Source organism: Erythranthe guttata, chromosome 10 (genome assembly GCF_056151865.1).
Source record: "Erythranthe guttata isolate IM_541 chromosome 10, IM_541, whole genome shotgun sequence".
NCBI classification, from domain to species: Eukaryota; Viridiplantae; Streptophyta; class Magnoliopsida; order Lamiales; family Phrymaceae; genus Erythranthe; species Erythranthe guttata.
Genome location: NC_142542.1, coordinates 19,831,311 through 19,844,819, shown reverse-complemented (window position 1 = coordinate 19,844,819; position 13,509 = coordinate 19,831,311). Strand labels below are relative to the sequence as shown.

Sequence of the window (13,509 nt, the reverse complement as noted above, 5' to 3'; positions counted from 1 at the left end):
ACAATCAATAACACATTTTATACTTTCTATCTACGATCTTTTCGTTGTTTTGTTCATCTCGGCTGCTATAAACTCGGCAATAGGTGAGCATTTCTAACGGCTGAGTGTGTAGAATTCGAAGAAGAGTCTTGAAACTGCAAGTTATGCTCCATCACTACAAATATAAAATTTACACAGTGCACGTATATACGTGTTATAAGTTCATTTATAAAAAGAAAAGAGTGGTCATTGTCAAATCTAAAAAAGAAAAGCAGAATTAATTAGTGAGCTTGAAACAAGAAATCTTTCCCCGTGGGCAAAAGCTCTTTCAATAATTTCAATATTTTCTATAATTAGAAATTAGAAAGAGAGGGCTCATTGACCCCACTTTGGGAACTTTATGAAATTGTGTTACATTGTTAGTGAAATTAAATTTTGAAGCCCATGCTTTGCTCGGGTCCCTCATACCATTAACAATTTGAACCCCATATAACCATTAATTTCAATCATATATATATATATATATATATATATATATATATATATATATTATTTTATTTTCCTAAATTTAGATCAAAACATCACCCCCACCAAAAGAAAAATGCTTCTCTTTAAAAATATCACCTTCCATGAATTCCCTTTAGGGTTGAAAATTAGAACAAACTTGATTCTAATAGTTAAAAGCTCGATTTGTTTACTTAAGGAACGCAATCTAGTTACATATCTTTGTTCTATAAGTTATGAAGTTTGGCTCGAGTTGCAGCTCGATTGAAAAAATGACAAAAAATGTAGAATTAATGTTCGATTCGATTAAAATCCGTCAAATCAAAATGAAGACTTTTTACATGATCATAAATAACATTCCTTACAAAATTGAAAAACTAATGGCTCCCCATTCCTTGAAGATAAGCACAATTACATTCAAGGTTACTATTTAATTACATAGTCTAAAACACTTTTTTGCCATTACATTAATTTTACTTTGACACTCCAACAAATTTAGCTCACAAAATTTGCCTTTAAATGGAAATTATGATAGCTTTAGCCAACATCGATGCCGAGCTGGTTTTCTTCGAACTTATCTTGTGTACTTTTTTAATTGTTAATATTAATAACTTAAATGTCGATGTTTCATCCGATTAATTCTTGAGGGATATGATATTTCCGATTATTTCTATGCTACACCTGATGAAAACTATATTGAGTGATTTTTTTTATCGTTGATCTACACACACCAATATGGATGTGTGTGTTTGTGTATATATAAATGGTAAAAATCTATCGAATGTATTCCACCTGAAGTACCATATAATATACCTGATATTCCATCATAGTTCATTTAGGAGGTAATTATCCACATAAGCACAATAGACAAGTTGATTTGCCACATCAGGGGTCAAGGGGCAAAATTGGGAATTCGCCAATAAATACTAACTTTTTTTTTATGGACTAAATTATAGTGAACCGAAGACCACCTAGGTAGTGTTAGGTATGATTTGAACCGTTGATCAAGTCAAAATTAGAACTATTAGTATGTAGCGTTGAGAATCAATGGAAATTTATAATTAATTCACACTCTATATATATATTTTATGCAACATTGATTGCAAATATATTTGAGTTCGACTTGTATATATATGAATGAACTCCAATTAAAATAAGTAATTAAAACACATTTTTTCGCCGTTGACAAAATTGAGACAACTTTGAGCAATTATGTGTCACACTCAATTCAATTAATAATATATATATATATATATATATATATATATATATATATATATATATATATATATATATATATATATATATATATATATATATATATATATATATATATTTTGTATATCCGGGATTTCAAGTACATAGATATGTAATTTATTCTCCACTATATATAATATTTGTATATATACATGAAAATATGTATCAAGACCAGAAATACTTCCATTAAGGGAATTAATTATTTGTTGTACAAGTAATTGTGTCAGTGGTTGACAAATAACAATAATTAGATTACCAAAAAAATATATAAATCGGTCGGTCTTTCTAATAAAAAAGATTAGTGAAATTAAAAAATAAGGGTGAATTACGAAAAACTCCCTGAACTTAGGTCAAACTATAAAAAACACCACAACCTATCCGTAATTACCAAAACCCCTGATATTTGTTTATGTGTCTTACATCGAACCCTTTATGGTATGATTTTTCACGGAATCATTGTGAGTCAAGGGAATATTCCTCGAAAAAATGTCGGTTCTACCCCTGTAGAGGTATCATTTCTTTGTGCTACTTTTCAAAGACAAAAACTATCATTAGGAGTACCTTTACACGGAATATTTAGTGTTCTTGAATAATACATTTACAATTTTTTTAGTATTATCATTACCCATCTGATGGTAATTTTTGACGTTAAAATGTAACATAAAGAAATGTCGCATCTGCAAATATAGAATTGCCTAGAATAAAAAGATCCCATGAAAAATCATACCGCAAAAAGGGTCGGCGTAAAACATAAACAAACATTCGGGGGATTTTGATGATTACAAATAATTCAAGGTGTTGTTCATAATTTAGCCTAAGTTTAGGGGGTTTTCGTAATTTACCCTTAAAATAATGACGTGCAGAAAACATTTTGAAGGCAGAAGTTTGATTCAGTGAATCGAACTGGTTATTGGTCGGTCTGCTAATCATTTCAGTTTTGAAAATAAATCCTTAAACTTTGAAAAATTGTGTATTTTAAAATTAAAAAGAGTGTGTACCTAATTTACATTTGTTTAAAATTAAAATTGTTGAATACACACAATATGGATTATTCTCCAAAATAATTGATTGATTATATTTGACTAATAATATACCATTATAAAATAAATAAATAAATAAATCGTTGAGTGGTATTAAAGAGAGAGTTTCTTTAAATAAATACAAGATTCGGTAACCTAAATACATCAAATTGGAATAAACCACTACTTTTTTTTTTTAGTTATGTAATTTAATATTATGCAACTATTGAAAGCTACATTTTCGGAGGGAATACTATACGCAATAAGATGTTAAATACAAGGGTAAATAGCACTGAAGTCCCTTGTAGTTTGAGCTTTGTGCATTAAACTCCTTGTACTTTTCAGAATTTTCTTCTTCTTAATAAACATGATTATTTACAATGATATGGAGGTTATGTGCTTATATTAAAATTATAAGGGATCATGTGCACAAAGTTCAAATTATAAGAGAGTCATGTACTTATATTAAAAGTACAAGGGGGTCATGCGCACAAAAATCAAACTAAAGGGGTGTAATCAGGGGCGGAACCAGGATTAGAAAGTAGGGGGTGGCTAACTAAAATTTCGGGATTCGGGGCAGCGCCCTGAAAAAAATTTTAGGTTCACAAGACATTGAAATAGGTTTATACTGCGAAAAAAATTACGACACATATCTATAATATAATATATATCTATAATTTATATAAAATTATGGAGAATAAACAAAAAAGTAAGGGTTAAGAAACATATTTACAAAATCTTTGGGGGGTAACAAGTAATATTCAAAAAATATTAGGTCAAAATAGCTAAAAAAAAAAAAAAATCTTGGGGGGGCTGTGCCCCTTAGAAGCTCCGCCAGAGGGTGTAATGTGCTTATATTGAAAGTACAAGAAGGTCATGTGCACAAATCTCAAACCACAAGGGGTTAAGTGTTATTTACCCTAAATACGAATTTTTAAAAACTTATTTTCTTACCACATAATTATTTTCGGGTGGAATGGTTGTAATCACTATTTATTAATTAATTGGTTTAAATAAAAAAAAATGTATTTACAAAATTCATTTCGGGCTAATATAAACACTTTCCAGATTGATTTCATGACACCATACAGCTCCTGTAAATAAAATATAATAAATTAAAAATTATCATATTTATATAAGAAACATATTATGTTCAAAAATATTTATTGAAAGAAATGGGGTGGGTGGAAATAGTAGATGTTTGATTTGCCTTTTAATTTGATGACCTAAACAATCAAAATCGAAAAATAATAAATAGGTGTTTAATGTTTTTGAAGGTGCGTGCTGATTTAATTACCTACCTAATCCATGTCTTTTCAACATAATTGTTTTAAATTTTTATTATCATAAAGTCTATCCGGAAATTAATTAAAGAGGGATTCGGAAAGTATTTAGCTAAGCTTATAAGCTGTTAAATATAATTTATAAGTTGTTTAAGAATTTATAAACTCTTTCAAAATATTTGATAGTTTTCTTTTAAAAAAATTTAAAAAAAAAAAAATCAAAAAATAAGCTCTTAAAGAGCTTTTAAGAATTTTTTTGAAGTACACACACCACACCTTTTTATTTATGGTAAATTACCGCATACGGCCACCCCTAGATGTAAGGTTAAATTACGAAAAAATCCTTATGTTTGGGTAATTACAATTAGCCCCCTCAACTACGAATTTTCTTGCACATATGGTGTCAAATTTAATAGAATCTTCTTGATTCCATGAAATGTTCTTTAGTTTGTACTCGTTTCGTGCAAAAATACAGTTTTTTATGTACCACAATCTGATATTTACAAGTCAAGAGACACATCTTATAATCATCTTGTTTCAATATGTGGAGTTCGAATGGGGTAAAATGGATACAAACTGGACAATATTCCACATGATCTAATAGATTCCACTAAATTTGACACGATAAGAGTACACATGTACGAAGATTCATAGTTGAAGGGTGGTTGTAATTACCCAAACAAACTATGTGGGGGGGGGGGGGGGGGGGGGGGGGGTTTCGTAATTTAATCTTACTTCAGGAGGTGGTCGTAATCTACCATTTTATTTAAGATCTTAATACGAGTTGATAGATAGCTTATAAACTCACAATCCAAACACTTCAAAAAAATCAATTCAAAAAATAAGACGTAACTCATGAGTTCCTAAAACAACTTATCAAACGTTAGAGATTATATCAATTGTTTAAAATAAGTTTAGTACATCCTCGTTAACTAAAGATCCAATTAAGCACTTTTTTTGTTAATGAATTTGAATTAATTCATTGTAAATATATCAATTCATCAAAACGAGTTGGAGCACAATATGATTGAATCGTTATGACAAATTCGAAGTTGTTCACTCCAAAACTTTTAATCCAAAAGTACAACCTAAGAATGAAGCTAGACAAAGCTGCATGGAAAATGTCAACATGGAGGGTCTTTTTGGTCAATTCAACAAAACCATCCATAACCGGTTCGGACAGGAAATCAAACCCTCTCTCGTATGAATATGGTAGCTGCTTAATTTAATTTCTTTGTTGTTTTCTCTCTCTCTCTCTCTAACTCTTCAATGGATTCCTATAGTGGAGCCGTTTTAGAGAGAGAAACACATCCCAATTATGTGTACATTTTAAGAGAGAGAGAGAAAGAGAAAACAAATAAAAATTGTTGTACTTCTTGGATTTTTTAACACCCCTTTATCTACACCACCCACCCAAACCAAAAAAAAAATTAAAAAAAAATTAATAAAATAAAATAAATAAATAAATAGTTTTTCATTTTTATTTTCTTTGTGTGGAAAAAAAAAAAAAAGTCGTCTTGTTTCGAAGAGAAAGATGGGAACCTTAACAACATAGTCTTTGTCTTTTGCTTCTTTAGCATTCAATTCTCTCATTTCTATCTTCTCCCCTCAAATCCCTACCGACTGAACCCCCTCTCTCTCTCTCTTTACTTTCTCTCTCTATCTTTTGTATGTATGTATTGATTATATATATATATATATATATATGGTGATATGATATTTAATTTTATTTTTAAAAAAATAAAGTGAGGAAAAATATGCAGAAAGCAGTTCGAGGGGTGCATTAAATGGCACTAGTACTACTATATGGGTTTTGCCAACAATAATTCATACACATCGGATCACCAAGAAATTCAAGAACGAAGCTTCTTGATTTAATTTTTCATGGATTCCAATAAAGGCAGTATCGGTAACAAAGAATTGTCGTCGCAACAAAATCAAATCCATCATCACCAGAATAGTAATAATAATAATAATCAGATTTCGTTCGGGACTATGATGCACTTGTCTTCGTCGTCGTCTTCATCCGCCATTAATCCCGGAACCTTCAACATGTAAGAAGTAGCACCTCTTATTATTTTTCCTTTTTAAGTACTATATTATAAATTTTTGATAATTAATTGAATTTTTTTAATTATTTTATTTTCGATGAAATAATACGCGCGCAACAGAAGCAACGACGGAGGGGCGTACGACTTGGGGGAGCTGGATCAAGCTCTTTTTCTGTATCTTGATGGTCAAGATCATCATCACTCAGCTCAAGAACATCGACGTAATTAATTAATTACTTAATTAATTAATAATAATCTTGATCTATATTTAATTAATTGTTTTTTTAAGTGATGAACTGTGTTGATCGATGAGATTATATTCTCTTGGGGAATATTTGTTTTTAGGTCATGAGGAAAGTATGTTGGAAGAACAGATCAAAAAAAATCACTGGTTGTACTTTACTTTGACCAGATTTTTTTTCTCATTTAATTTCTTGAAAAACTAAAAAAAAAATAATAATCTTCTGAAAAATAATTATTTGAGGCCCACGACATGTAACAAACTTATGATACATGAATTTTCCTGGGAGAAAAAAATCTGATTGTACTATGTAAAAGATTAGCGTACGAAACATAAGATTGGTTCTTGTTTCAGCTTTTTTCCCCACTGTTATTATCATGTCAGGAAAAAAAGATCTAGAGAGAGAGAGAGAGCTTCTTTTAATTTATTATTATTATTATTATTATTTTTTATTAATGGGTTTTTTTTTTAAATTTATATATTTGATTTTGTGAATAATAATAATTGCAGAAAATTCAGGGATGAGGCCACACACACTGAACATTTTCCCATCACAGCCCATGCATGTAGAGCCATCTGCAACAACATCATCAAAGGTAAACTTTCTTGATTTTTTTTTATTTAATTTTCTTTTTATATAAATTATGTAAGAATTAAAGATAATTAATTAATTAAAATAATGGGGTTTTGTTAAAATGAATTTGTGTTTGGTAAGCCTGCAAGTGGGAGTGGATTGGTTTCGTCTCCGGCTAGCAGTGGATCGAAGAGATCATCCGAGCCGTCGATGGAGCTATCTAATTCTAACCCTAGAAAAGATGTTGCTTCTGCTCCTCAACAAACCAAAGCAGTTAAGGTTTGGACATTAAATATTATTATTATTACATCAATTAGTTACGGCATTCAATAATATTATATACGTCGTCTATATTATCTGTCTCTTTAAATAAATACGAAGATTCTCGCTAACTAAGATTTTCTTGTTTAATTAAAATAAATAAATTGTTTTTATTTTATTTCTGTGCTTGTTGCTTTCTTTGCCGTGGCAGCGTGAGGGAAACCGAAAAGGGCCTACGTCAAGTTCGGAGCACGAAGGACCGAAAACACCGGACCCGAAAGTATTATTTTATTTTATTTTATTTTTATTAATTTTTTGCTTTTTTTAGAAAAAAATTAATTATTTCCCACACCAGCATGTCTCTCTTCTCCATACACACACACACATGCGGGTGTGTGTGTGTGTGTTTTTTTAGGGTTTTGTGTGTTAAAATTTGCATTCACCATTTACAGACTTTGAGGAGGCTTGCTCAGAATAGAGAGGCAGCTAGGAAAAGCAGGCTGAGGAAAAAGGCAAGTGTACTAAAAACTTAATTAATTTTTTCAAAAAAAAAAAAAAAACTTAATTAATTAATTAATAACTAATTAGTTAATTAATTAATATTAATCTTGATTAAATGTTAATTGCAGGCTTATGTTCAGCAATTAGAGTCAAGTAGGGTGAGGCTTACTCAATTGGAGCAAGAATTACAAAGAGCAAGATCCCAGGTGGGAATCTTGATCTTTTTTTCCCCACCAATTTAATCCATTATTATTTATTTTTTTAATTCTAATAATTGAATTATAATTATTTAATATAATTATTAAATTAATATTTTTTTTCCAATAATTGTGTCCTTCTGTTAGGGGTTCTATTTAGGAGGTAATGCTATTTTACCAGGAGAACAAGGAGGCCTTAATCCAGCTGCTATGGGGAACATGAGTGCAGGTATACCGTATATATTATATATGTATCTATATATAAATAATCATAATTTATTATAATTAAAGTCAACTACTTATAATAATTTTTGGTTAATTAAAAAATACAAATTATTATTCCTCCAACTTTCAACAACTAATTAAACAAGACAAAACTTGTTTCTCTTCTAGATGCCGCCATGTTTGATTTAGAGTACGCCAGGTGGCAGGAGGAGCACCACCGCCTAATGGTGGAGCTCCGGAACGCCGTCCACGAACACCTACCGGAAAACGAGCTCCGAATTTTCGTGGACAACTGCTTGGGCCACTACGACCAAGTGATGAACCTCAAGAGCATTATCGCAAAATCCGACGTGTTCCACCTCTTCTCCGGCGGTTGGAAAACCCCGGCCGAGCGTTGCTTCATGTGGATGGGCGGTTTCCGGCCATCCGAGCTCATCAAGGTCGTTTAATTAATTAATTAATTGCTTCTCTATCCAAAAACCCTAATCACCCTAATCATTTTTATGCTCATCAAGGTAAAATTCAGACAAAAACCCTAATTAGATATAGTGTTTTTTTTTTTCAAGAAAATTCGAAAAATCACAATCGTAGCAGATTCTGAATCGAGGGTTCGGATTGAATCTTAAAAATATGCCGTATATCGATTTTCGTAAAGATATATATAACATAACTGCATGGACAGTGACAAGAAATTGTCTACGCAAATGTAAGAAAGAGTCTTGATTTTCATATGCATCATGGGTAGGTTTTGCCTGTTTTAGGGCATTATTAGGTTTTATTCCAACCAGACAATAAAGCGCATTTCTGTTACACGTTTTTTGGACTCCCACACACTCTGTGTGTGTGACGATATATATATAGTGTTTTTAGGTATAATTATTTTTGAAGTCTCTAACAAATAATTAATAATAATAATTGTTTTATTTTTTATTTTCTTGAATTATTAATTGCATGCAGATAATATTGAGCCAAATAGAGCCATTGACAGAGCAGCAACTGATGGGAATATGTGGGCTGCAACAGTCGACACACGAAGCAGAAGAAGCGTTATCGCAAGGGCTCGAAGCGCTAAACAGTTCGCTCTCGGAAACGATAACTTCCGATTCACTCACAATTACACCTAACATGAACAACTACATGTCTCAAATGGCTCTTGCTATTAACCAACTCTCCACCCTCGAAGGCTTCGTTCGACAGGTACATAGTACTTACGTGTACAAAAAAAATATTATATTAATCTTTCGTTTATGCATGCATAACTTTTATTTTGAACTACTTGTTGGTTTAAGCGTACGTAGGAAAGTATCGATTAAGACCTCTACGATTGTTACAGCTAGGAATGTCAAGAGTTAGAGCTATGATGAAATAAACGAACGTAATATATATTTCGTGTAATTTATAAGTTTATCAAAATATTAAAATTGGAACTAAGTATAAAATAAATTGATAAAAAAAATTAAAAAAATAATGTCATTTTCCCCACACAGAAAAACATGCATGTTGCATGAATTTCTGTAAAGAAGAAAGTCATATGTGCTCTAACTCCAACATAACAGTGACAATCCAGAAAAAAGAAAGCTAGGACAAAGAATATATATATATATATATATATATATATATATATAAGCCCCATCATGTGAATGATGTCATTTTCTTAACCGTTTTGACTTAACACATCAACTCCATGATTTCTCATATGATTTAATAATTATATTTTCTTTATGAAATTAGAATTTTCTATTTATTTTAATCATATATTGTTTCATTTAGGATATAAAGTATTTATTAATTCCATGAAAATTAAATTTAAAAGTATTTTTTTTCCGGATATCATGAAACGAAATATATTAATTATTAGTTACCGAGTGCGTGCGAGCATATTTATTTTGCATGGTAGACGCTTGTCGAGAGATGCATTTGGTTGTATATTACGTGGTCATAGTCGAGTCGATTTTTTTCGCCACGTACGTACCTTGTCGATTTTGTTTTTATGAAACGTGTCGTTTAATTTATAATATATCAATAAGCTTAATTAATAGTAAATAAATGATAAAAAAAATAAGTGCTTTGATGAATTAATAATGTTCCATGCCTATATTTATCATTTAGTATAATTATAAACAAAAACGATATTGTGCAAATTAAATATGATGAGTTGTAATATAATTACTTAATGAAATTGATTGAAGAAAATTAATTAAATTTTGATACTTACAGGGAGATAATCTGAGGCTGCAAACCCTACACCGGATGCACCAAATTCTGACGACCCGTCAAGCGGCAAGGTGTTTTCTGGCGATCGCTGAGTACTTCCACCGCCTCCGCGCACTCAGCTCCCTCTGGTTGGCGCGGCCACGCCAAGAATGAGGGGTAGAAAGGGAAAGAGAGAAAAAAAACCCTAGCCAACGCCTTCACATATAAATCTAGATATTTTCATCAATTTAAAAAAGAAAAGTTTCGTTTTTTCGGATTTTTTTTTAATGTTATGTCTGTTAATTTAAGATATGTATAGATAGACGAAAAAGAAGTCTAAAAATTTAAGGTGGTAGAAGTAGAACTAATTAGAATTTTCTTTTGTCTCTATATTTTTAAGTATGTCGGTATGCCTCTTTATTTTCTTTCATGTGTGCTTGAAATCGTCAGAAGAAATGATTGATTTGCAACAATTTTTATATGATGCTACACCTGATGAGATATATCAGGTGATTATTAATCGTTGATCTGCACACAATCACATACACGCGCGTGACATACGCATGTGTATGTGTGTTTAGTGGATTGATATTTCACCGATTAAAACTTATTCTATGATCAGGTGTAGCATCTCAATAACCTCGAAATAAAAAATCACGTGTGGAAATGTTTCAAGATGTATGTAGTTGGTAGTTAGGTGTACTAAATTCAAGGAATATTCGTTTAGTTTTATTTGTTTCTTTTCTTCCTTCCAACCACCCCTCTCTTATTATTACACATCCTCGCCTAAATTCAACTACTTCGCATATATATTTTTAATTACATGACAAATTATTTTATCTCGAGGTTTGTTCCCGTATATTGGAGATACAATATCAAACGATTCACTTCACTAACAGTTTAAACTTTAAGATAAATCGAATTGTAATCGTATGAAATAAAAAAATGTTGTGTTTGCATCTCGCTGCCCCCCGTTCAAAAAATTCCACGTGCAAAGCTTCAATATCGTTATTATGCCCTTCGATTTTATCTTCTTCATATTCTAATTTTGAAGATTACTGAAGCTACTACTTAACAAAATGAACATTTATTTTGATTTCCTTTTTCCCTATTTTATTATTGTTTTTTTTAATGGTAAGATTTTGGGGTAATTACAGTTTTCATCCCTCAAGTTTGCACCAATTTCACATTTGGTCCCTCATGTTTCAATAATTTAACATTTTTGGTCATTTTCGTCACTTTACCGTTACTCCGTCAGTTAACGCAGGGATGGGCACACCCTTGATTCCGTTAGTTCTAACGAAAAATTGACAGAAGTAACTAAAATTGTTTTTTTGTGAACATGGGGGACTAAATGTAAAATCAGTGCAAATATGAGGGACCAAAACTGTATTTTGCCTGTAAGATTTTATTTTGAGTCCGTTGGGCCTGTGAACACCAAAATTGGTTCACAAAATATGGCCAGCCCGGCCCATTTCAAACACACGATTTTATATGTGGCCCAAATTGGTAACAAAGCTCAGCCCGGCCCATTTCGAACCTACGATTTTATCTTTTCGTGCAAAGCTTTTATATATCGTCAACAAAAGTTTCGAATTACCATTCAAATTAGTAATTACCGAATTTAATTAATTAAATTCGTAAAAATTTGAAAAAAATCATTTACATTCATGCAGCGGCGCACCGCACAAGCACCGGTTGTGAAAATACGACGTCGTTTCAAGCTCCTGCAGCCTCCCACCCACCGGAATCCGGCCGCACATCCGATTGTAGCTAACATTCAACCGGTCAAGATTCAAGTCAACCAACCCGACGGGCAGGCTGCCCGTAATCCTGTTATGGTTCAAATCCAGAGTCCTCAATCGCTTCGAAAAGTACTCCACCTTCGAAAAATCGAACCGCAACAGATTCCTCGAAAAATCGGCGTAAATCAAACTCTTATTCTTCCCAAAGAAGAACGATATATCACCATCAAGCATGTTTCTAGAAACATCGATCACAATGAAATTCGCATGTTCCATTTTTCTCGGAATCTCACCGGAGAGCTGATTATGCGACATCCGGAGATAGAAATCCTGCTGCCGGAAATCGGCGAACGACTCCGGGATTTCTCCGGTGAGTTTATTCCGGCCTAAGAACAGGCCGGAGAGGTTTTGGAGCTGTGAAAGCGATGCCGGAATCGAACCGGTGAAATTGTTGAACGATAATTCGATGGTTTCGAGGTTGTTGAGTTGGCTGAGGAACGACGGAATGTCGCCGGAGAGATGATTCCAGCTGAGATCGAGAAATTTGAGGTGAGAGAGATTGGTTATGGAGTGCGGGATTTGGCCGGTGAAATTGGTTTTGTGTAAGATTAGGGTTTCGAGGAATACGAGGTCGAAAACGGCGGACGGAATCGGACGGTTGAGATCGGCGATTTGTAGAACGAAGACGGTGATGCGGTTGGTTTCGTCGTCGCACTTCGACACGAAGTTCCATTCGCAGCAGTCGGTGGCGGGGTTCCATGAAACCATGTGGTTAGGACTGTTGAGGTCTGTTTTTATTTTCAGGAGGGCTTTTTTGTCATTTGGGTGGCACCTCTCTGAATTTGCCAAATTGGAGAGCAAAACGAAGAGCACAACTATGAAACTGTATTGAAAATTCATTTAGAGGGAGAGAGAGAGAGAGAGAGAGAGAGAGAGAGAGAGAATTTATAGCCATATAATGTAATAATGTGTATTGTGTAGTAACATGGCCAATTGCATGCACTTTGGAGCTATATGTATTAATGTCTGTATACGAAGCACTGGATTAATTTATAAGAAATTGCAATTGTTTTGGAATAAAGGGGAAATTTACAGTTTGTATCCTAAGTTTGCAATGATTTTATATTTGGTCCCTCATATTACAAAAAACCATATTTGATCCTTCGTGTTTCAATAATTTGATACTTTTGGTCATTTCGTTCAATTTATCCTTAGTTTGTTACTTATGGTAGTGATGGACACATATTTGATTCCGTTAGTTTTAATAGAAAATTGGCAATGACTAAAAGTGTTGAATTTTTGAATTTGTGAGGGACTAAATGTATTTTTATTAAATATGGAGGACCAAATGTGAAATTGATTCAAATTTGAGGGATAAAAACTGTAAATATCCGAAAAATAGAGTCGGAAAAATATTGAGTGGCCATTTAAAAAAAAAAAATTAAATTGTTAGTTAATGTATTATTTAATATTAATTCA

The 13,509-nt window shown here is 32.2% G+C and overlaps 2 protein-coding genes across 2 annotated transcripts; one reads left to right on the top strand and one right to left on the bottom strand.

Moving 5' to 3' along the window:
- The first annotated feature begins 5,738 nt into the window (after nucleotides 1-5,738).
- TGA10 (bZIP transcription factor family protein) lies at nucleotides 5,739-10,713 on the top strand. Its single transcript, XM_088824484.1, has 11 exons — nucleotides 5,739-6,096; nucleotides 6,214-6,314; nucleotides 6,845-6,930; nucleotides 7,050-7,187; nucleotides 7,381-7,449; nucleotides 7,622-7,681; nucleotides 7,799-7,876; nucleotides 8,015-8,096; nucleotides 8,261-8,532; nucleotides 9,050-9,289; nucleotides 10,310-10,713. The coding sequence occupies exons 1-11, from the start codon at nucleotides 5,927-5,929 to the stop codon at nucleotides 10,457-10,459; spliced, it is 1,446 nt and encodes a 481-aa protein (XP_088680610.1). The 5' UTR covers nucleotides 5,739-5,926; the 3' UTR covers nucleotides 10,460-10,713.
- Nucleotides 10,714-11,903: 1,190 nt separating this feature from the next.
- LOC105955158 (polygalacturonase inhibitor) lies at nucleotides 11,904-12,991 on the bottom strand. The gene has a single exon (XM_088824574.1). It carries the CDS (start codon nucleotides 12,928-12,930, stop codon nucleotides 11,944-11,946), a length of 987 nt encoding a protein of 328 aa, XP_088680700.1. The 5' UTR covers nucleotides 12,931-12,991; the 3' UTR covers nucleotides 11,904-11,943.
- Nucleotides 12,992-13,509: the final 518 nt, after the last annotated feature.

Excerpts from the sequence above, each read along its gene's own strand:
- TGA10 (XM_088824484.1), top strand. The coding sequence starts at position 5,927 with ATGGATTCCAATAAAGGCAGTATCGGTAACAAAGAATTGTCGTCGCAA. Across the intron at positions 6,931-7,049 it reads CTGCAACAACATCATCAAAG|CCTGCAAGTGGGAGTGGATT; the intron begins GTAAACTTTCTT and ends GTGTTTGGTAAG. Across the intron at positions 9,290-10,309 it reads TCGAAGGCTTCGTTCGACAG|GGAGATAATCTGAGGCTGCA; the intron begins GTACATAGTACT and ends TGATACTTACAG.
- LOC105955158 (XM_088824574.1), bottom strand. The coding sequence starts at position 12,930 with ATGAATTTTCAATACAGTTTCATAGTTGTGCTCTTCGTTTTGCTCTCC.